Source organism: Callorhinchus milii, unplaced genomic scaffold (genome assembly GCF_018977255.1).
Source record: "Callorhinchus milii isolate IMCB2004 unplaced genomic scaffold, IMCB_Cmil_1.0 Scaffold305, whole genome shotgun sequence".
Classification (NCBI taxonomy): domain Eukaryota; kingdom Metazoa; phylum Chordata; class Chondrichthyes; order Chimaeriformes; family Callorhinchidae; genus Callorhinchus; species Callorhinchus milii.
Genome location: NW_024705046.1, coordinates 1 through 25,217, shown reverse-complemented (window position 1 = coordinate 25,217; position 25,217 = coordinate 1). Strand labels below are relative to the sequence as shown.

Sequence of the window (25,217 nt, the reverse complement as noted above, 5' to 3'; positions counted from 1 at the left end):
GACTGAGTGACCAGGACACCGGCTGCTCAGTGACTGAGTGACCAGGACACAGGCTGCTCAGTGACTGAGTGACCAGGACACCGGCTGCTCAGTGACTGAGTGACCAGGACACCGGCTGCTCAGTGACTGAGTGACCAGGACACCGGCTGCTCAGTGACTGAGTGACCAGGACACCGGCTGCTCAGTGACTGAGTGACCAGGACACAGGCTGCTCAGTGACTGAGTGACCAGGACACCGGCTGCTCAGTGACTGAGTGACCAGGACACCGGCTGCTCAGTGACTGAGTGACCAGGACACCGGCTGCTCAGTGACTGAGTGACCAGGACATAGGCTGAGGTCAGGATGCAGACAGCACGACTCGGGGTAGTTGCTCTTTGCTGCTGTGTGTGTGTGGGTGAGTCTCACTTTCTCACTCGCTCTCAGTTGGGAGTTTATTTAAGATGATCTAACGATAGAGACAGGAGAACTTGCTCACCGCGTCCCTACAAGAGATGCCGTCAGTCAGGACGGACTGTGTCGATGTGTATTCAGCCGATGTCTCGCTGTCCTTAATGGGATTTTCTCTCTCTCCAGTTACAGCACAGTTCACCATCACTGTACCAGACAATCCCATTACAGCAGCAGCCGGAGGTACGGCTGTGTTTACAGTGAAACCGTCTGGTGAGGTGGGGAGCGGGAGCTGGAGTTTCGATGGCAGGAATGTACTTCTGTGGGTCGGGGATAGCGTATCTGTAAACTCTAATTACCAAGGCCGGGCTGAGTTATCTCTCCCCGACGTGTCTCTTCGGCTGAAATCAGTGACAGTGACCGACCGTGGAAATTACACTGTGACTTTGACCTCAGTCTCTGGCGATTCAAAATCAGCGACAGTCACCCTGAAGGTGGAGGGTAAGTAACAGTTACAGTTAACAATAACCTGTCTGTGTACCACTCCTGTCCCGGGTTATTGGCCACTAACCTCGTCACCAGTTTGGGGAGAAAATTAAAATGAATATCTTCACACAAAATGTTTTATATCCGGACAAATGGACAATCTGCTCCCGATCTGATGGTTCCATTTCATGTCACTGAGCTGCTTAAAGCAGAGAAATAGTGTTTCTACCCTATAGATATACAGTATGGGCTGTTTTCCTATGTTCTCTCTCGTGTCCTGAAGGCACTTAACTATTCTACTGGAATACAGTTTCATAACCACTTGTGATCACTTGTACCTCACCCGAGTAGAACATTATTCATGAATTCATAGCACATTCCCCCCAAAACTGGAGGACATGGATTTGATTGTTTGACGGGGCAAAACTTTAGGTCACTTGACCACATATACACACACACACACACACACACACGCCTCTGTTTACTGAGCAGTAAGTAGGAACCCGCCTGTTGGTCGATTGGCGAATCGCTTTCCAGATTACTAATCCCTCTCCCTCCCAAAAAACTGGTAACGACTGTTTGTTGGACACTGTTGTGGAAATTGACTTCTGTGTTTCACCCACAAAATACCCCGTAGATTTACTTTACAGTGTATCCTGTCAAGAACAATGACATGATAAGGCGCTGTATCAAATGCAAGGATTATTATTATGAACAAAACAGTAAAACACAGTATTTGTCCATCCTCCACTACTGCTCAGAGAATATTACAGCACATAAGGAGACCATTTGGCCCACGTTGTCCTAATGTTATACTAAAAAATAATAAGCCCTACATTTAATATAATATCTTATCACGTCATTGAGGCATTTCAAAATGCTTCATAGGAATTCTTGTAAAGTGTGGTGACTGTGTATTTGTCGGTATGTGTCAGCCACCCGGGTCCTCTCGCTCGCGAGGGGAGTGCTCTAACCACTGAGCTACAGGACTTGAGCACGAGTTGATTAGGAGTATTTACAATAGAGATTTACACTAACACACACAGAGGAAGGGGATTGGAGAGTTAGAGAGGAGAACTGGGATGAGGATGGATGGCTTATTGGAGAAGAAAGAAACTGACATAAAAACAATGGACTGAATGGCTTCATAGAGTATTCAACATCTCTATGTGATCAGAAGGTTGTGAGATTAATCCTCACGTCAGGATTTACAGTCGAGGCTGACACTGCGATTTACTATTTACTATCCAAACACGGAGGTGGTGCCAATGTCCAGTTTAATCCTTTCAGAATATCAGCTCTTTATCTTCCCCACATCGTTTCTTAAAACAATCCCATCACCGAACTTCAAAACCTTTCCTCCGCTCCACCCTCGGCGGCCGTGCCTTCAGCCACTGTGCCCCGAGGATCTGGAACTGCCTTCCTCACTCCCTTCGTCTCCCTTCGTCTCTCATTTCAGGAGTTTATCTCAAAGTGGATTTACTGTGACTTGTTTTGACGGTATGTGTTAAGCACTCCGAAACGCTACCCTGTGTGAAGAGCAGGAAAGTTGTTGCTCACGGTCTTGCTGATTAATAAAGATGATATGGACAGTTATTGGTTACAATAATTGGTTACAAGTACTGTTTTGGAATATTTTATATTGACACCAGAATCATATTGTAAATGCTGTAAATGCAGAAAGTACACATTTGGTTGGGATGAAAAACATAAGAATCTATTTCTTTTGGATGACATTTTCAAAATCATGAGGGGATTCAAAATAGTCTCTAAAAGAAGCCGAGGGGAGGTGAGAAGAAATGTTTTCACGCAGCGAGTTGTTCGAATCTGTAACGCATTGCCTGAAAGGGCGGTCGAGGCCGATTCGATAACTACTTTTAAAAACGCGGTGGACGGGTATTTGAGGAGGAGGGGTTTGCAGGTTATGGGGAAAGGGCCGGGAGTGGGATTGACATTAATTGCTCTTTTCAAAGAGCTGCACAGACTCGATGGGCTGAATGGCCTCTTTTTGTGCTGTACGATTCTATGATTCTATGATGAGCCGTGTTGTTGAACTCAGGAACAAACCGATCACTGAGGTTTCATGGCCAAATCACTTGATGGCCTGAGACCTCTCCAACTTCCTCACACCTCTTCCCAGCCCTTTCGCTTGGTTTGCTCAGGCCTTGTGCACATCCCCTGACCCTCTGCTCCACCTTCAGCCACTTTGCCCTGAGCCCCAGGAACTCCCGGCCTCACCCTCTCCGCCCCTTGCTCCTCTTTCCTCTTTACACCAAGCGCTCCGGGACGCTTCCCCACGTGAGGAGCGCTGTACCAATGCAAGTTGTTGTTGTTGTTAATCGTCTTCAAATCCCACCTGAAGGCTTTCCTCTTTGACGGTGTCTACGGTCCACTCCCCTTTCTCCCCGTCTCAGCCCCAAACTCTGCCAACGCTGAGACACTGCCCCACAGGAAAGTCACTGTATAAATGCAAGTTGTTGTTGCTGATGTTTTAACTGATTTGAGATTCCAACAAACTGTTGTATTTTACACAGAATGTGATGTACAGAATGTAAATACTCTCCTGTGTTTTGACAGAATCTGTTTCCAATATTGTTGTTACCCCCAATGTCACGCAGTCAGTAGAATATAATGACACTGTGGGGCTGACGTGCACTGCATCAGGGACAGACGTGTCATATCAATGGTTGAAAGACAATAAAACTATCAGCTCTGACAACAGGACTGTCCTAAGTCTGGATAACAAACCCCTGACTATAGCTCTCCAGCTATACTGAGGGCTGACAGTGGGAATTACACGCACTCGGCCTACAACGCCCACAAACTATACAGTCAATGCACTTTCTCACCGACGTGTCTCTTCGGCTGAAATCAGTGACAGAGACGGACTCTGGAAATTACACTGTGAGTTTGACCCCAGTCTCAGGCCATTTAAAAACAGCGACAATGTAGTAACAGTCACAGTTAACAATAACCTGTCTGTGTACCACTCCTGTCTCAGGTTATTGGCCACTAACCTCGTCACCAGTTTAGGGAGAAAATTAAAATGAATATCTTCACACAAAATGTTTTATATCCGGACAAATGGACAATCTGCTCCCGATCTGATGGTTCCATTTCATGTCACTGAGCTGCTTAAAGCAGAGAAATAGTGTTTCTACCCTATAGATATACAGTATGGGCTGTTTTCCTATTTTCTCTCTCGTGTCCTGAAAGCATTTACCATTCTATTGAAATTGCATAACCACATGTGGCCACTTGTATGTTGAATAATTAGCCATTAATCGTGATTTGATAGCACACTCACCTCACAAGGGAGAGGACCTGGGTTTGATTCCCAGGCGGGTCAGGTCAGGGCAAAATCTTAGGCAGGTTTCCTTACTCCACAAACACTTACACACCACACAGACACACACACCGACACACACACACACACATCTCTGTTTACCCACCAGTAAGTTGGAACCCACTTGGTAGTTGATTGTCGGATCGGTTTCTGGGGGTAATAATCCTCCCCCACAAAAAAATAATTGGTCACTAAATCCATGACTGTTTGTGGACACTGCTGTGCGCAATTGGTTGCTACGTTTCAGCCACAAATATTACTATGAATAATAATAATCCTTGCATTTGGTTTAGCGCCTTTCACGTCAGGAGGACGTCCCAAAGAGTTTCCCGGGATAAGCCGCCTGGTACTGGGGATGAGGGTGTGAGCTGAGAGGCTGGGAGGGGGGAAGCCTTGTCAGAGAGTTAGTGTAGAGGTGATCTGGAAAGAGGGATCACACTGCTGATCACACTGCGCTATGAGGCAGATTACAGTGTTATGGACTCCAGCAATGCCTTCTGATGGGGTTAGAATTCTCCTGATAAAGGTCCGCTGTGTCAGTCCTTGGGTATGTGGCAAACAGATCATGATACTGTAATCATCCTTGTATTTGATACAGTGCCTTATCACGTCTTCGAGACGTCTCAAAGCGCTTCACAGAATATACTGAAAAGTGTAGTGACTGAATATTTTGTAGGGGAAATACGGCAGCCAAATGCGCACAGCAGTGTCCCACAAACAGTCATGGATTGAAGTGACCAAATTATTAGTATTTTTTTTGAAGGAATTATTACCCCCGGAAAATTGATCCACCGATCGACTAACAACCGGGTTTCTACTCACTGATGGATAAACAGAGGTGTGTGAGTGTGTGTGGAGTCAGGAAACTGCCCAACATTTTATAACCATATTATATATTATAACAGGACCCCCTTAAAGAGAATTGCACAATGAGCTACAGCACTATTAAAACAGAACAGAAACCAAAAGAATAACTGTCAAAAAGTTCAGCATAACAACTGGTTTATAATTGTATGATTCTATTATCATTCTATTTACAGAGAAAATCACCAGCGTCACCGTAACACAGAACATTCCCAACCCGATAGAATACACTGACAATGTGACACTGACATGTGATGTTAAAGGCACTGTTGAGTCACGGTTGTGGTTTAAGGATGAGAGAGCTCTCCACAGCAATGACAGGATCACAATCTCCCAGGATAATGCCACCCTGACCATCATCAGTGTGACTAGAAATGATGGTGGAACGTATCGGTGTGAGGCAAAGAACAGCTTTAGCTCTCAGTCCGGCAGCTACACACTGAGCATTGCGTGTCAGTACTCAGCCGCCTCTCAGAATAAGGCTTCAATCTTATGCTTTACGTTCAGTGGTAATAAAGAAGCCGTTCTTGCGTCTGTTGCAGATGGACCAGACACCCCTGAGCTTACAATCACTGGGACACACTCAGCAGAACTTGGAGACTCTCTAACATTGTCTTGTTCTGCTCAGTCAAACCCAGAAGCTCAGTATAAATGGATATATAATGGCACCGTTCTGTCACACACAACTCCACAGCTCACCATTGATCAAATAAGCCCGACTGACCGTGGGAGTTACACTTGTCAGGCAGCGAGGTTTTGTAATTTAATAAGTTATGAACAGTTATCAACATCAGAAAATCTAGAATTAAGAGTGGAAGTTGAAAAGTATTTTCCATGTGATTCACAGAAGACCCCGTATGCAAATTTATATTTATATTGCCACTCTTTTATCCAGGCCCAATGATGCTCTGTCTGATTGACATGAACATACTGACATACTTGAAGAAACAAATATTAGGAGTTGATCTTGTGCTTATGTTCTGCTAACTGTGGTGGAGTTTGATTGCCTCATTGTCAGTATGGCTCAGTTTGCAGCGCTTTTGCCTCTGAATCAGACGATTGTGGGTTGAAGCCCCACATTGGAACTTGGAACCTGTATAGTCGAGGCTGTCACTGCAATGCAGTGCTGGGGTGTGATGTGTTACAACAACAACAAGATTTCATTTATAGAGCGCTTTTCACGTCGGGAGGACGTCCAAGGCGCTGGACAGTTGGGTCGGGACCCGAGCAGGGGGAGATGGTCAGGGTGAGGGGAGGGAAGGGAGGGAGCGAGGAGGGGGAAATGGTCAGGGTGAGGGGAGGGAAGGGAGCGAGGAGGGGGAGATGGTCAGGGTGAGGGGAGGGAAGGGAGGGAGCGAGGAGGGGGAAATGGTCAGGGTGAGGGGAGGGAAGGGAGGGAGCGAGGAGGGGGGAAATGGTCAGGGTGAGGGGAGGGAAGGGAGGGAGCGAGGAGGGGGTAGAGAGTCGAGAGTGGAGCTGAAGGTACGGTCGAAGAGAAAGGTCTTGAGACCGGCCTCGAAGGAGGAAAGGGAGGAAGAGGCGAAGGCACTGGGGATAGAGTTCCAGAGCCTCGGGGCTGAGAGGCTGAAGGTGGATGGTCGGGCAGTTGGGGCGGGGGATGTGGAGCAGACCGGAGCCGGAGGAGTTAGAGGTACTAACGGATGAGTCGTTAAACCAGAGTCCTGTGACTGTCCACATAGACATTAAAGATCCCACAGTACTATTGACAACAGAATGGAGTTTCTCTCTCTGAGTTTCATCGCTAACAACAAGAAGAACTTGCATTTATATAGCACCCCTCCTGTCGGGTCGCGTCTCAGAGCGCTTCCCCCAAATAAAATTGGTCATTAACTGTTCATGTGATATTGTTGAACATAAAATAGTTCCTACATTTGTCCACAAAATATCAGTGCACTTTACATTAATCCTGTGCAGCGCTTTGACACATCTCGACAACATGATAAGGTGCTATATCCAATGTAAGGATTATTAATAATTATTGTGTTGGATGATTGTGTGCCTTGGAGGAGAATGCTAAACTCCGAAAATCTGTCCACGTGCCATTTGGGTCTGTCACCACCTTTCTCTGTCTGACTATTTCCCTCTTGGTCTCCCTCTCTCTTAATCTCCCTTACTCTCTCTTGTCTATAATAATAATTGATAATAATAATCCTTGCATTTGATATAGCTCCTTATCACGTCTTTCAGACGTTTCAAAGCGCTTCACAGAATTTACTGTGAAGTGAATTGACTATATATTGTGGGCGAATTATGGCAGTGTCCCACAATCAGTCGTGGATTGAATGACCAATTTATTATTATTTTTTGAAGGAATTATTACCCTCCTTATATAATCTCCCTTACTCTCTCTTGTCTATCTCTCTGTTTCCTTCTCTCCCTCTCATCTCTTTTTTTCGCTCTCTTTCTCTCTTTCTCTCTCTCTCATCCCTTCAGTTTTCCCCTTTGTCTGTTTTCATACATTTACAGAATTGGGTTGATTCAAAATCCTTTAAACTCTAAAGGAAAATTGAGTGGATCGTAATTCATTATAATAATGAGAATAATCTTTGCATTTGATATGGCACTTTTATCACATCACCGACACATCAAAGCACTTCATAGGATACTGTGAAGTGATATAGTTGTGTGTATTTTCTGGGAAAATACGGTCACCAATTTTGCGCACAGCAATCTCCCCACCAACTGCCTCGGAGTGAGTGGCTGATTTTATTTGTAGGATTGTCGGCCAGGACACCAGGAGAAGGAACTCCATTCTATTTTCGAATAGTGGGAGTCCTGTAGCTCAGGGGTTAGAGCGCTCACCTCGCAAGTGAGAGACCGGGGTTTGATTCCCGGCAGGTGAAACGTTTCGTTACTCCACACACCGCTATTTACCTTCGCAGTAAGTAGGAACCTGGTTATTAGTCAATTGGCGGATTGCTTTTCTGGGGGTAATAATTCCTTACATTGTCCTTACAATGGCTTGAAACTACAACCTTCTGATTCATGTGTGAGAGTGCCACTAATTGAGCCGGGCTGACACACTATATTGTTCAGGGACACAAACAAATAATACATTTATCATTCAATCCATGACTGTTTGTGGGACACTGCTGTGCGCAATTGGTTGCCACGTTTCGCCCAGTGCTCTGAGACGTCTCGAAGTCATGATAAGGAGCTATATCAAATGCAAGGATTATTATTAACGTCCATCTGGACAGAAGGCAGGATTTAATGTCTCATCCGAACCTTATGTTGTTCAGTATAAGGGTCGGACGCTGGTCAGTATTAGAGACAGGTCAGTTTTAGGTCAGTCCTGTAGGGAATCCTGGAGCTCAGTGATTAGAGCACTCGCCTTGCAAGTGAGAGACCGGGGTTTGATTCCTGGAAGGGTGAAAGTGTCCTTACTCCACACGCCTGACAATAATCCCTCAAGAAAAAAAATATTATTTGGTGATTCAATGTTTGTGGGACATTGCTGTGCAAAATTGGTTGCCTCGTTTCGCCCACAAATAAACAGTCAATTCACTTTACAGTGTATTCTGTGAAGAGCTTTGAGATGTCTGGAAGACGTGAAAAGCTCTATTTCAAATGCACTGATTATTATTATTAGTCTAAGGGTTGAGTCACTATTAGTTCCTTCAGTATTATTCTTGGATCAGTATTCGGGACGGTCAGTTCGCTGAATGTGGTTATTGATTATTACAGCAAAGTGAAAAGGATTGATACCAATGAAGGAAAACATGACACGGAAACACTGAACTCTCTTTAAGGGGGTCCTGTTATAATGTAGAATTTACTTCCAAGACATTGATTGTCTTCAGCACAAGAAAGGAAGGCTTCGCACATAACAAACATGTACAGCAGCTGATGCAAACTGAAGTGGTGACCCTGAAGTTGGGCTGTTTGTGGTTCAGGAATCCAAGCAGTCACCGTCATGTCATCACTGACGAGCAGCCACTGCTGATCACACTGCGCTATGAGGCAGATTACAGTGTTATGGACTCCAGCAATGCCTTCTGATGGGGTTAGAATTCTCCTGATAAAGGTCCGCTGTGTCAGTCCTGGGGTATGTGGCAAACAGATCATGATACTATAATCATCCTTGTATTTGATACAGTGCCTTATCACGTCTTCGAGACGTCTCAAAGTGTAGTGACTGAATATATTGTGGATGAACCACGGCAGCCAAATGCGCACAGCAGTGTCCCACAAACAGTCATGGATTGAAGTGACCAAATTATTAGTATTATTTTTTGAAGGAATTATTACCCCCGGAAAATTGATCCACCGATCGACTAACAACCGGGTTTCTACTCACTGATGGATAAACAGAGGTGTGTGAGTGTGTGTGGAGTAAGGAAACTTGCCCAACATTTCGCTCTGCCCAGGAATCGAACCCAGGTCTCTCACTCTGGCGAGTGCTCTAACCACTGAGCTACAGTACTATTAAAACAGAAACCAAAAGAATAACTTTGTCAAAAAGTTTAGCATAACAACTGGTTTATAATTGTATGATTCTATTATCATTCTATTTACAGAAAATATCACCAGCGTCACCGTAACACAGAACATTCCCAACCCGATAGAATACACTGACACTGTGACACTGACATGTGATGTTAAAGGCACTGTTGAGTCACGGTTGTGGTTTAAGGATGAGAGAGCTCTCCACAGCAATGACAGGATCACAATCTCCCAGGATAATGCCACCCTGACCATCATCAATGTGACTAGAAATGATGGTGGGACGTATCGGTGTGAGGCAAAGAACAGCCTTAGCTCTCAGTCCGGCAGCCACACACTGAGCATTGCGTGTAAGTACTCAGTCACCTCTCAGAATAAGGCTTCAATCTTATGCTTTACGTTCAGTGGTAATAAAGAAGCCGTTCTTGTGTCTGTTGCAGATGGACCAGACACCCCTGAGCTTACAATCACTGGGACACACTCAGCAGAACTTGGAGACTCTCTAACATTGTCTTGTTCTGCTCAGTCAAACCCAGAAGCTCAGTATAAATGGATATTTAATGGCACCGTTCTGTCACACACAACTCCACAGCTCACCATTGATCAAATAAGCCCGACTGACCGTGGGAGGTACACTTGGAGCCCTGTAGCTCAGTAGTTAGAGCTCTCGCCTCGCAAGCGAGAGGAACTGGGTTCGATTCCCGGGCGGGTCAGGGTGGCTCCACGGGGACGTGTTTGGCAACGCAAAGTGGGAATGGAGTCCCCCCTCTGTGACGGTCTCTGGTCCTGTTCCTGAGCCAGGAGGGTCCAGAGAATCCCAGGGCCCTCACTCTCTCCCAGGGCTGATGACGACAACCGAGCCAGACTGACACTCCTCGCCTCCGTTCCCACATTGCTCACTCCTGTCGATCAGCTGAACGTTTGCTCGTGAAAGAAGCCATTGCTCAACGCCCTGAAACCCTGTGGAGTCCTGTAGCTCAGCAGATAGAGCTCTCACCTCGCAAGAGAGAGGAACTGGGTTCGATTCCCGGGCGGATCATTAGGCAGAACACACACACCTTTGATAGCAGCAGTAAGTAGGAAGTCGGTTGTTAGTCGATTGGTGGATCGTTTTTCCGTGGATAATAATGTCTCCAAAAGAAAATAAAAAATTGGTCACTCAATCCACGACTGTTTGTGGGACGTTGCTGTGCGTAATTGGCTGCTGCGTTTTTCCCACAAAATATACAGTAACTACACTTTACAGGGTATTCTGTGAAGCGCTTTGAGACTCTCGAAAATTTGATAAGGCGCTGTATTAAGGATTATTAACGATTATTATGATAACCCATGTGAAGGGCATTGTATGAACATTAACATCTGTTGACTTTCCCCTCCAGATTCTGTTGGTGCTCAGGATCAGAGCGCCACCATCGCAGCCATCACTCTCGGGGTTATATTGTTTGTGATCATCATTCTCCTGATTGCTGTTGTCGTCTACAGACAGTGTGGGCATTCTGCTGGAGATCCCGGTAACTACATCACCTTTATTAGCTGTGACGTACACTGTGTTATACATAATAATCATATGATAATCCTTGCGTGTGGTTTGGTGTAGTGCCTTTCCTGTCTGGACGATGTCTCCGCTGACTTCACAGGATACACAAGTCACTTCATTCCCTCCCACCTCCCGACCCACCTGACCTCCTTACCCCCAATTCACCACCCGCTGCCTCTGATCGGTTGGCTGCGGCCTCCTGTTTGTCACGCGTCCCCTCCGCGGCCCTCAGCCACAACCCCCCAAAACGCGGGAACTCTCTCCCTCAATCCCTCCGCCTCACCCCCTCCCTCTCTCCCCACCTTCCCTCCGCCTTGCCCCCTCCCTCTCTCCCCACCTTCCCTCTGCCTTGCCCCCTCCCTCTCTCCCCACCTTCCCTCTGCCTTACCCCCTCCCTCTCTCCCCACCTTCCCTCTGCCTTACCCCCTCCCTCTCTCCCCACCTTCCCTTTGCCTTGCCCCCTCCCTCTCTCCCCACCTTCCCTCTGCCTTACCCCTCCTCTCTCCCCACCTTCCCTCCGCCTTACCCCCTCCCTCTCTCCCCACCTTCCCTTTGCCTTACCCCCTCCCTCTCTCCCCACCTTCCCTTTGCCTTGCCCCTCCCTCTCTCCCCTCCTTCCCTCTGCCTTGCCCCCTCCCTCTCTCCCCACCTTCCCTTTGCCTTGCCCCCTCCCTCTCTCCCCACCTTCCCTCTGCCTTACCCCTCCCTCTCTCCCCTCCTTCCCTCCGCCTTACCCCCTCCCTCTCTCCCCACCTTCCCTCTGCCTTGCCCCCTCCCTCTCTCCCCACCTAAAGACCTTCCATTTTGATCGTGTTTACAGTCACCCCCCCCACTACCCCCCCCACCCCTGCCCTTGGCTCGTTGTCAGCCTGTGTTGCAATGTGAAACTCTCTGAAACACTCTGGGCACTACCCTGCATGAAAGGCGCTGTGTTGTTGTTGTTGTACAGGTGTACACTCCATTGTAAGCGTATCTCACGGAGTCCTGTAGCTCAGTGGTTAAAGCACTCACTTTGCAAGTGAGAGACCTGAGTTCAATCCCCGGGGGGTCAGTCAGGGCCAAACCTCGGGCAAGTTTCCTTACTCCACACAGAGCCTAATAATAATCCCTCCAAAACCAAAAACAATAATAAATTGGTAATTTTCAATCCACGACTGTTTGGGGGACATTGCTGTGTGCAATTGGCTGCCGTGTTCGCCCACAAATATACAGTCAATTCACTTTACAGTGTGTTCTGTGAAGCGCTTTGGGACGTCCTCTCGACGTGAAAAGCGCTATATCAAATGCAAGGATTATTATTATTATTATTATCTCTGATCAACACACGTCATCTTTTGAGCACAGTTGGTTGAATGGGTTTCTACATAATGGGTAGAAGTGGAGTCCTGTAGCTCAGTGGTTGGGCACTAAACCTGGGTTCGATTCCCAGGTGAGTCAGTTTCCTTACTCCACACACCCGCCTCTGTTTACCAGCAGTGAGGAACCCGGTCGTTACTCGATTGGTGGATCGCTTTTCTGGGGGTAATAATTCCTTCAAAAATAATAATAAATTGGTCGCTCAACCTAAGACTTGTTTGTCAGACGTCGCTGTGTGCAATTGGCTGCTGTGTTTCACCCACAAAATATACAGTTAATTCACTTTATAGTATATCCTGTGAAGCGCTTTGAGACGTCTCGAAGACTCGATAAGGCGCAATATCAAAGCAAGGATTATTATTATATCAAACACAAGGACTATTATTATATCAAACACAAGGACTATTATTATATCAAATACAAGGACTATTATTATATCAAATACAAGGACTATTATTATATCAAATACAAAGACTATTCGAAGTGCTCAGAGGCTCAGAGAGCACAAACGAGATCTCGGTCCTAAGGTGATCCATCTGATGGGGTTTTCCGCTCCCCATTGAGGAAAGAATATCCTCGACCTGGAGAGGCAATGTCAATGGATGATACCGGGTATGAAAAATATATGAACCTGTGATGAGAGGGTAAATTAGATAATGGTGTCATTCTCACAACAGGAATCTCTTCAACACGCAATGAGGCACGAACAATCTACCAGAATGAGTCCATCCATATGGGGAACCAGGTCAGGATAGTTACTAAAACAACCTCTGGTCAACATGGTTCCATCTCACTGTCTGTGGCATGAAGTGAGCAGCTGTTAACTCCCCTGAATCTCGCCAACTGACTCAAATTATTGACTGGATAATCAACTGCCTGAAAATAATTATGTTCTAAAAACTTTATATTTCATGTTCTTACAGGATAATGAGGTCCCAGATCGTCCATATGAGGTGAGACGGTTTATTTCATTCCTTGAGACATAATAATAAATCAGCAATGTCTCACATACAGCCACGAAGTGAAGGACCAATTCTATTTGGGGGATTGTTGGCCAGGAAATGAGGACAGAAAAACTGGCAAAATTACCAACAAAACCTCAATGTGCCCTATTGTCTGTGCTGTACTTTCTATGATTCTGAGCTTTTACTAAGAAAAGGCAATTGAAACAAGTTCTCTCTTGACTTTAACAGAGAATAGGACCACAATCTTCAGAGTACAGCAACCTGACAGGTATGTTTGAGGAATATTCTCCAGAACTCACTGAAGAGAGAAAGTGGTGTATAATTGTTGGTCAAAGCCAAGATTCACAGACAGAAATTCCGTCTTTTGTCACAAAAGTCTCTATTGATTCAAGTCAACATCCATTTCCCAAAGCAAATAGCATCTCCATTCAACCCAACACAAAGCACAGCTCTCTGTGTGTTACGGATGTCTGGTTCAGCTTTGCTCTGTGTGAGATAAACCACTGTGATCAGATCACCGTCCTGTCTCTCCAATCCCTGGGCCCGAGTCCTAACCCCCTTCCTGACGAGAGAGACTGCTTCCTGTTCCACCCGATACATACAACACGACATTTACACACGATGGCACTTCACATCGCGAGGACCTCCCAGGACTCGGGACAGTCAGGGATTTGGGCTCAGGGAGTGGGTGGGGGTTGGGGTAAGGGAGGGTGGGAGGACGGCCCAAAGTCATGGTCGGGTGAAGAAGAGGGACTTGAGACGGGCCATGAAGGAGGCAAGTGAGGGGGTGAGACAGAGGGACTGTGGGATGGAGTTCCAGAAGGTGGGGGCAGAGAGGCTGGAGCCCGACCGTCGATGGTGGGGTGGTCAGCGGAGGATGTGAAGCAGGTCGGAGCCCACTGAGCGGAGGGAGGGGACAGGTTGGTAAGGGGTTAGCAGGGCAGAGGTAGCAAGAGGGAAGGCCATGGAGGGCTTTGAAGGTGAGGATGAGGATGTTGATCTCTGTCCTCTCAGTGATGGGGATCCAGTGGAGCCGGACGAGGGTGGGGGTGATGGGGTCACGGAGCCGTCCGGTCCTGGTCCGGGGGAGGACATGAGCTGCAGAGTTTGGATGACTTGACACCTATTCTTACAGTTGCTGCTCCCAAAGTGTATGAGAACATCAACAATGTGCAAAGAGCAAAGAACAAAGTGAGTAAAACAATTGTTGGAGAGCATTAATGTTCGAGCTTTGATCGCACTGTTTGTCATGTGATGGAAACACTGTTTTCTCTCCTGAAACTCACCAATTAACTTGTACTCCACTGACCCCACCGGCTTCTCCTCCCCCATATTCTATGATTCTATATAATCGAATGCCTGAAATTAATTATATTCCATAATCATTGTGGACCCCAGAGTGTGCGTTGGGGTAACTGCTGGAGGCTAACCAGCTAAACCCACATAGTTTGCCATTGACTCGCTTTCCCGCTGCTTGTCCAGCGAGGACCACCCTCCCCGTTAGTCAGGGCTTTGGCTGCTGTGTTAACAGGAGCTGAGGGGGAGGATTCCCTGCCCCCAGTGACTGGTCTGCCCCAGGTCCTGCTGATGAGCCAGGCCGGGCTGTGCTGTCATCACCGGTTCCCTGGGATACTGTGGACCCTCCTGGCTCAGGAACCGGACCAGAGACCGTCATAGAGGGGGGGCTCGATTCTGACATTCCCTAAGGCCGGAGTCCTGTCCACAGACAATGAGCATTAAATCAGTTTTGATTACTTTGAATTATCTTTAAAAAAAAGGCCTCTGAGATACATAGCAATAATAATCATCATTGCATTTGACACAACACCTTATCACATCGTAGAAAACATCTCAAAATGCTCCACAGAATATACGGTAAAGTGCATTGACAGAATAATCTGTGGGCGAAACGTGGCAGCCCATTGCGTACAGCACCGTCCCCACAAACAGTCGTGGTTTGAAGTGAACAATTGTTTTTATTACCCCCTGAAAGGAGATCCGACAATCGACTAACAACCGGGTTCCTACTTACTGTTCAGTAAACAGAGACGTGTGGAGTGAGGAAACTTGACCAACATTTCTCTCTGCTGGGAATCAAACCCCGGTCTCTCGCTTGCGAGACAAGTGCTCTAACCACTGAGCTTCAGGACTCTACGGTAATGATAATAAAAGCTCATTGCACTATAGAATAGAACCCAACGGCGGCATAAACTGGGGGAGAGTTAAACAGAAGGTTAAGTAAATGGTTATTTACATAGATTTACCTGGACTGTACGGTGTGGAGATGGGCCTTCAGCCCAACGAGTCTGTGCCAGTGTTTATACCCCACAGTAGACACACAATCCTCCCACTTCTCCCTCTGACTCAGGCAGTGCTCCAGATTGTCACCGTTCTCTGGGTGAAGGAGTTCCTCCTATTCTGGTTGACATCCCTTTGGCGCTAATATACACTTGTGTCCGTCTCCTGGTTACAGACTCCCCAACAAGTTGCAGTTGCCTATTTATGCTGACTTTATCAAACCCTTTTATAATTGTAAACACCTCCATTAGGCCCTCTCTTGAGTGATTCTTCTCTGGCAAAAAACAGCCCAACCTCTCCCGTCTGCCCTAATACCAGTAGCCAACCAGCACTGGTACAGTCGTAGTAAACCTTCGCTGTTATCTTTCCATCGCTGGTATATGGACTGTGGAGTCCTGTAGCTCAGCGGTTAGAGTAGGGTTTGATTCCTGGTAGGACTAAATGTTGGGCAAGTTTCCTTCCTCCACACACGCGCCTCTGTTTAACCAGCAGTTAGTAGGAACCCGGCTGTTAGTCGATTGGCAAATTGCTTTTCTGGGGGAAGTAATTCCTTCAAAAAGAAATAAAAAATGTGTCACTCAGTCCAGGCTGTTTGTGGGGACGTCACTGTGCGCAATTGGCTGCTGTGTGTCGCCCACAAAATATACAGTCAATTCACTTTGCAGTATATTCTGTGAAGCGCTTTGAGACGTCTCGATGATGTGATAAGGTGATATATCAAATGCAAGGATTATTTTTGTAGCTCAGTGGTTAGAGCACTCGCCTCGCAAGCCAGAGACCTGAGGTTAGGGCGAGACCACAGCTTCCTCATTCCCACTGCCCTCTGTGTACAGCAGTTCCTCCTCATCTCATTTACCATCTGTCTATGGTCCTGTTGCTCAGTGGTTAGAGCACTTGCTTTGCAAGCGAGAGGACCCGGGTTCGATTCCTGGGCGAGGAGAACATTTTTCCTTACTCCACCTACACACACCCACACACACATTGTTTACCAGCAGTAAGTAGGAACCCGGCTGTTAGTCGATTGGCGGATCGCTTTTCTGGGGTAATAATACCTTTTTTAAAATAATAATTTGGTCCATCAATCCAGACTGTTTGTGGGACGTCGCTGGTGCAATTGGCGCCGTTTTTCGCCCCCAAAATATAGTCAATTGGCTTTACAGTATATTCTGTGAAGCTTTGAGACGTCTCGATGATGCATTGAAATGCATTTGCCATTTAAGTGCCCACTCAGCAAGTTTATTAATGTTTTGCTGTAATGTGTGACCGTCCTCCTCTGGATACTATTCCCCCCGATCTGGTCTCGTCCACAAATATTGAAATTGTCCTTCTGATTCCCGAGTCCAAATCATTAATGTATATTGTGAACAACAGTGGGTCCCAATCCCCATCCTTGTGGAACCCCACTGCCCACCCCTGCCAGTCTGAGCCGCTGCCCTTTACCCCTACTCTCTGCTGTCTGTTTTGCAGCAGATTGCTATCCATTCTGCTATTTTCCCCGACTCCACATACTCTGTGGATGTGTCAGTCCAGTTTCAAACACTGTGCAACAATAAGGTGAACTTACACAGAGCCTTTCACTAAGATACGGTCTCGGAGACCACCAGCACAGACATGACAGAACACAGCAGGGGATGGGGTTAGAGAAGAGAGCTCCAGTGGGGGAGTGAGCCCCAGCACAGACACGATGGGGAGAGAGAGAGAGAGAGAGAGCAGGGAATGGGGTTAGAGGAGAGAGCCCCAGTGGGGGAGTGAGCCCCAGCACAGACACGATGGGGAGAGAGAGAGAGAGAGAGGAGGGAATGGGGTGAGAGGAGAGAGCCCCAGTGGGGGAGAGAGCTCGAGCACAGACACAGACATCGTTCTGTGCTGTAAACACAATCTATGATGATATTGTTGATCAGATGTGAAACACAAAGACAGGTTTCCGTTGCTCTCTGTCCCTTCAGCACAACTCTTCCCATCTCCTGACTGTTTATATTCACTCTGACTTTCTTACTGCAGGAACTCGCTGAGGCCTCTGATCCCAATGCCACCTACACGGTGAGAGATGATTCATATTTCATTGTGTGGGATCCAAACGTCCTCTTGTAGCCTCTGCCCTGAGCCCTGCACCATGTGCCAGTGGCCATGAGGGCAACATACCCTCCTCCAGACCTCTGCCAACCCTCTGCTGAGAGCTGCTGCCCACGGGGTGGGTGGGTGGGTGGGTGGGTGGGGGGCGGTGGTCAGCTGTGTGTCCATGGTGTGTCAGCACCTGTCTCCTCAGTGCAGCTCACTGTGTACGTGCTGCTGACAGTCACCCCGTCACACTCTCTACCCCAGGCTCCCTGATTCCTGTTCCCCCCCAGCGACCTGCCACACCTTGTGACACGAGTGGGGACCTGTAGCTCAGGGGTTGGACCCCTCGCCTCACAAGCGAGAGGAACTGAGTACGATTCCCGGGCGGGTCAGGGAGAAACCTTAGACAGGTTTCCTTGTGTTTTAATGGCGTGATCAGGCGCTGTATGAAATGCTCGGATTACTATTTATTATTATTATTATTTGCACCGCTGACTGTTACACCTGTGACAGTAGTGACATTCTCTTCCTGTCTTCTCTGGCCAGACTTTACAGCCACATGATCAGTCCCTGTACAGTGACCTGAGAGGCAAAATGGTTGGATAACTGTCTGAACAGACGGGGACTGGAGCCGTGAAGTGCTGATGTGCGGCTTATTCAACCCCAACACGGCCGGGATCAGCAAACCATCTCCTCCCCCTCCCGTTCCCAGCACCTTCTCTTTGTGCAGTTGCTGGACTGGAGTCTGGCGGTTTGTATCACCCACAGTTTGTTTCTCTGTGTTCAAGAACTCTGGAGCGTAATTCTCATGTGGTGCTCACATGGTCCCACTCAGTGATATCATCCACAGGTGTGGGGTAAACTCTATCTCTCTGCCTCCACCCTGGACTCCAGGACCCACTGCTGTCCTGACGGATTGTCTGTCCGGCATCAAGTCCTGGATGAGAGCTGAGTTTCTCCAGTTGAACGTCGACAAGACCGAGGCTCTCCTGCTTGGCTCCCGTCAGCACCTCCTGACCTCAGGCGCTGACAGCATCAGTGTCCATGGATGCCCTCTCCCCATCACCGAGCCGTACAGAACCCGGTGTCTTGTTCAACCTCAACTGTCCTTTAAACCCCACATCCGTGCCATGACCCATTCGGCCTTGTCCCACCTCCGCAACACTGCCGCCTCCACCACTCTCTCTCCCTCAGGCTGCTGAGCCCTTATTCACTCAATCATTAAATCCAGGCGTGACTCTCTCACTCCCTTTAACCCCTCCCTCCCTCCATGGCCTCGCTCCTCACTCGCTCTGCACCTGTTAAAGCTTCACCAACATGTCCTCTCCCTCTGCTCTGCACACACTGACCTGCTCCACGGCCCCCGCCCTCTGGATCTGCATCCAGGAGCCCCTCCACCTCAGCCCCTCACCTGCCTCCTTGGCCACCGGCCTCAAGAGCTGCCTTCTCAATCGTGCCTTCCGCTTACACACACACTTACATACACGCTTACACACATGGTTACACACACGCTAACACACATGCTTACACACACATACACTTACACACACACATGCTTACACACACACACTCGCACATGGTTACACACACACACATGCTTACACACACGCTTACATACACACTCTTACACACACACTCGCACTTACACATATGCTTACACACACACACGCTTATACACACACATTCACACACGCACAGACATACACCGCACACACTTACACACACAGAGACATGAGGACACACACACAAATGCAGCAAATGGCCAACATATAATATATCCACAAGTAATTTTTAATAGAGTTAAATATATTATTAAATATAAGTATTATTTTTATATTTTTATGATAGTTTATGAATCGCTCTGAGACGCTGCCCTGTGCGGAGGGCGCTGTGTCAGTGCAAGTTGTTGTTGTTAGGATTATTAATATTATAACATAAGAATTTGCTCAACGAAAGAAGACAAAGGTCCATCCAGTTCAGCTTCCACTATCCCGGCAGTCGCTTGACATGTCGTGTCCCAAACTGTATCCCGTGTGTCTCTCTCTCTGTCTGTGTGTCTCTCTATCTGTCTGTGTGTATCTCTGTGTGTGTGTGTCTTTGTCTGTGTGTGTCTGTATGTGCGTCTTTGTGGGTGTGTGTTTCTGAGTCTGTGTGTGCGTGTTTGTCTGTGTGTGTCTCTATGTGTGTGTGTTTGTGTGTGTGTATCTCTGTCTTTGTGTGTGTGTGTTTCTGAGTCTGTGTGTGTTTGTGTGTGTGTCTCTGTGTGTGTGTGTGTGTGTGTCTCTGTTTGTCTGTGTGTGTGTCTCTGTGTGTGTGTCTGTGTGTGGGTCTATGTACTATATTTCCACATATTAATTCCTCACAGAAATTTATCTTATTTGTTTTTGAAAAAATTAAAATTTTTGCTTCCACCATCTTAATAAAAAATAAAAATCATTGCCTTTGACCGAGTGTCTTATCAGGTCTTTGAGACGTCCCAAAGCGCTTCACAGAACACACTGTAAAGTGAATTGACTGTACGTTTTGTGCGAGAAACGCGACAGCTAATTGCACACAGGAAATTTTTTATAACACCAACAACCTTGTCAGTTGGTATTGTGAAAGCAATTTCCCAGTCAGGAAGTGAATGTCACATCAATAATACATCCACAATAATTGTTGATACAACACATGTCACGTCTCAAAGCGCTTCACGGGATACACCTTAAAGTGTAGAGACTGTGTGTTTTGGGGCTAAACGCGGCAGCCAATCGTGCCCAGCGACGTCCCCACAAACAGCCGTGGGTTGAGATGACCAAATTATTATTATTATTATTAAACAAGCGGCTTCTTACTTACTGCTGTGTGTGTGTATGTGTGGAGTAAGGAAACTTACCCAACGTTTCAGATTGCAAAGCGAGGTGCTAACGCTGACTGGGGGGGGGGGGGGATTGATTGCCACACCCCATTGCCAGTACCTTACCATCAGCTGTGAGGACACTTCCCTCTCCCCCCCACACCTCCTCCAGGGACTAACCCGGTGTTGGAGCAATATTGATTGCTTCACAGAATATACTGTAAAATGTAGTGACTATGTGTTTTGTGGGCGAAACGCGGCAGCCAATTGTGCTCAGTGACGTCACCACAAACAGTCGTGGATTGAAGTGACCGATTCATTTTTGTTTGAAGGAATTATTACTCACGGAAAAGCCAATCGACTACCAACCGGATCCTACTCACTACAAAGCAAACAGTGACGTGTGGAGTAAGGAAACTTGCCCAACGTTTCTCCCTGTCCCACCCGGGAATCGAACCCAGATCCTCTCGTTTGCCGGGCGAGGGGTCTACCCACTGAGCTACAGGATCATCACTATCATGGCTTCTCTGCTGAAAGATCACTGCTGGAGCTTTCTTGGATTCCTTATTTGGTAGATTTATCTGCACTCATTTACACAGTCAGGAAACTGTCTCTCTATCACACACTAAACTCTGTACCCCATCACCCCCACCCGGCCCTCGCCCTCGCCCTCGCCATCGCCCTCGCCAGGTCCCACTGGCTCCCTATCACACACTAAACCCTGTACCCCATCACCCCCGCCCTCGCCCTCGCCCTCGCGCTCGCCAGGCCCCACTGGGTCCCTATCACACACTGTACCCTGTACCCCATCACCCCCGCCCTCGCCAGGCCCCACTGGCTCCCTATCACACACTAAACGCTGTACCCCATCACCCCCGCCCTCGCCAGGCCCCACTGGGTCCTTATCACACACTAAACCCTGTACCCCATCGCCCCCGCCCTCGCCAGGCCCCACTGGGTCCCTATCACACACTAAACCCTGTACCCCATCACCCTCGCCCTCGCCAGGCTCTGTGTTAGGCTGAGGATTCCGTGCATCCGACCTATAATAATAATAATAATCCTCGCATTTGACATAGCGCTTTTCACGTCTTCTCGACGTCTCAAAGCGCTTCACAGAATAGACTGTATCGTGAATTGACCGTATATTTGTGGGCGAAACACGGCAGCCAATTGCACACAGTGGTTCCCACAAACAGTCGTGGATTGAAAATGACCAATTTATTATTGCTTTGTTTTGGAGGGATTATTATCAGGGGTATGGAGTAAGGAAACTTGCCCGAGGTTTCGTCCCCGGCCTGGAATTGAGCTCAGGTCTCTCGCTTACGAGGCGAGTGCTCTAACCACTGAGCTACAGGACATTTCAAAGCACTTGATAGAATATCCTGGAATGCATTGCCTGAAGGGGTGGCGGAAGCCGATTGAGAACAACTGTTAAGCGAGAACTTGATAATTATTTGAGCGAACACCAGCACTGACTCGTGGGGGGAGAGAGAGAGAGAGAGAGAGAGAGCAGGGAATGGGGTTGGAGTTGAAAGTGACAGTGTGGGGGAGCGACCATTGACACGGACACGGTGGGGGGAGAGAGAGAGAGAGAGAGAGATAGAGAGAGAGAGAGAGAGAGAAGAGAGAGCGAGCGAGCAGGGAATGGGGTTGGAGTTGAAAGTGACAGTGTGGGGGAGTGAGCATTGACACGGACACGGTGGGGGAGAGAGAGAGAGAGCAGGGAATGGGGTTAGAGCTCTTACAATACAAGGCTTTTGTGCAAATTAAAATGAGGCAACAGTCTACACTGCAGAATTTGGGGGAATAAAACAAGAGCGCCGGTCAATATTGCAGTGTACAAAGCTATTGGGATTCAGTAATGAGCTACAACATTAAATTCACAATAAGTTCGCTATAAAAATCTTCAACTCGAATCGTCACTTTGAAAATATTGACAAGTCTTGTCTGACGTGATCTTCTCCCCACACACACACACACACACACACAACAACTCAACAACGCACTGAGGCTCAGAGCCAATGAGAAAAGAACATGGAAACTTTTGCTGAATAAAAATGGAACAGCGACCATCTGAAGCAGATAAATGATTTTAAAGATGTCTCAAGACATTTAACTTGATGACGTCTATATTTAGGAGATTTTGATCCCATAAAACATTTTTCTGAAGGCAACGTTTAGCTCATCTTTTTCAAAGCTATTAAAATGAATTAACTAATGACTCAACACACAAGTGTTTCAGTAACTACTGTTCCAAATCTAAATTCATAGCTTCATAACCGGCTTAGGAACTGAAGTATTTTGATTTGGCTGAAAGATGACCTGGAAGAATCTGGAAGAGTTCTTATCTTCTTATGTTCTTAATACACGAACCATATTGATGTTACATTACACATAAAACTAAGAAGAAAATGGCTTATGTTGAAATTGCTCCCAGTTGCTACATATAATGTTATCTCCGGACATCAGGGTTATTTATCAGCATCACATTCATTATTCTGCTGAACATTATATGTTGCATTATATGGAGGAAAATCTTTACAGTGGTTTGTAAGCACAACCCAAAAATAATGATGTAGTTCCTTAGCATAACCCAATCGTGAGATTTGATATACAAAAAACCTGACAACTGCAAATAAGATGAATAATCCTGAAAACTGAAGTCATACCCAGCAATTAACTCCAATCCCTGACCCTCATCTCATTTCTAAGGCAGAGCTCCCTCATGTGTCCTTAAAGAGGCGCTGACATCACTGGCAGCCGTGTGGACCAGTCTGAGGAACTGACAACAAGAATACCTTCTCAACAAAAGCAGAAATTAGCAGCGATGGAGCCTAAAGTGCAGCAATTTTAAAAACAATTCCTTAAATTAGGAATTCTAATTCGGGAGCTCCGGCCGGTAATTGGAAGTATATCAGACTGACCTATAGCTCTGAAAGCACTCCAAGTCACAGGGAGCTCCCACAGATTGCTGTGATGTACATCCGGTTTCCGTAAGGAACACTGCTGCCATCTCTGTCATTTACACCCAATGTGCAACTGTGCCTCAGGAGTTTTGCTCACAAGGTTATGTTTGGTTGCCACAAGTCAAAATGGCCAATTTGCAGAGATCCTTCACACCAATTGGATAAATGCTTAAGACTCAAGCATGTCATAACACACAAGTGGAGACAGAGGCATCAAATTAAAACCTGACAAAGTTGAATTTCCAAGCAGTAAAACTGGTACCAACCCTTTGGATGAACAGTCCCTTTAATTGTGTAATACTGTATCTTGCACTAAAATGTCACCCATTCGATATCTCCAACACACTGGGTTGGTGAGAGTAAAGGCTGAAATGTTCCAGCTTTTCTAATGTGAAGACCGATCATAAAACTTTCTTTATCGGGTTAAATGTTAAAAAAAACTGAGCTACGTCACATCTTACCAATGTCCTGGGAAGGAGGTGTTCAGGGCCCAGAGTGGAGCCCACAGCCCATCTCAGCATCATGTCCATTATGGAGCCCTCATGGTGGACATTTCCTATGCAGTGTATAAAATATGGTGCAGTTTTCATCAGGCAGTACAGCCAGTGTCATCCATCTTCTGCCTCGATGAGGTAGAACAAGAATCCAGCCTATAATCTTCATGAATATCACCTATTGAACACCTCAGTCCAATTTTCCAGAATACCAAACCCATAGCATAGATATCTGCTCTTTTAAAAGATTCAAAAGGTTTCATGTTAATGGAATCATCGAGGACTTCTGGAGCCACATATCTTTTTGTTCCCACTCTGTGGTTTGGAGCAATATCGATAGTATCTGTGGCTGAATCGGGCCTTACTCCCAGCCCTAAATCCGCAATGCTGCAGGTTTCGTTCTTCTTTACCAGAATGTTTTTAGATTTCAGATCTCCGTGAGCGATGGCAGGTTTTCCTTGGGTACCAACTATCTCCATAGGGAGGTGCGCAAGGCCACCTACACATAGAAATTCCCAGAGATAGATTGACTGAATGGCCTCCTTCTGTGCTGTCTCTGGTGTCTATATAGAATCTTTCAACAACAATCATAACATCATTGATCATAACATCATTAGATACAGAGTGCATATGGAAAGAGACAAGGAACCATCTAAGCTGAAGATATTCAACTGGAAGAGGGCAAATTTCAGTGAGTTATAAAGGGACTTGGCCAAGGTGGACTGGAAAGAAAGATTGGCGGGTAAAACAACTAAAGAGCTGTGGGAAGTCTTCAAGGATGAGATACTCGGGGACAGAATAAATGAATAAATACATTTCCACAAAAGGGAAAACCTCCCTGGATGACCAAGGTAATTGTATCTAGAATGAAGCAGAAAAAGGAGGCGTATGACAAATGTCAAACCCAAGATACAGAAGACAACCAAATAGAATATAGGAAGTGCAGAAGAGGTTTGAAAAAGGAAATAAGAGGCAAAAAGATTATGCGAAAAAAGGTTAGTGGGTAACATTAAAGGGAATTCTAAAATATTTTACAAACATATCAAGAAAAAAAGGCTCGTCAAAGGAAGGGTGGGGCCAATTAACAACTCAGGGGGAATCTTATTGTGGAGGCAGAGGGCACGCTGATGTTCTGAATGAGTACTTTGAAGTA

At 46.8% G+C, this 25,217-nt stretch overlaps 1 protein-coding gene across 2 annotated transcripts; it reads left to right on the top strand.

The window, feature by feature from the left end:
* The first annotated feature begins 304 nt into the window (after nucleotides 1–304).
* On the top strand, nucleotides 305–18,636 carry LOC121852003 (carcinoembryonic antigen-related cell adhesion molecule 1-like). 2 transcript variants are annotated; one of them, XM_042346119.1, is made up of 10 exons: nucleotides 305–395; nucleotides 575–889; nucleotides 5,261–5,536; nucleotides 10,931–11,062; nucleotides 13,122–13,189; nucleotides 13,368–13,397; nucleotides 13,638–13,677; nucleotides 14,545–14,600; nucleotides 17,709–17,747; nucleotides 18,312–18,636. In XM_042346119.1, the coding sequence occupies exons 1-10, from the start codon at nucleotides 344–346 to the stop codon at nucleotides 18,369–18,371; spliced, it is 1,068 nt and encodes a 355-aa protein (XP_042202053.1). In that variant the 5' UTR covers nucleotides 305–343; the 3' UTR covers nucleotides 18,372–18,636. The 2 variants fall into 2 exon arrangements, with proteins under 2 accessions (XP_042202053.1, XP_042202054.1); XM_042346120.1 differs by lacking the exon at nucleotides 5,261–5,536.
* The last annotated feature ends 6,581 nt before the right edge of the window (nucleotides 18,637–25,217 follow it).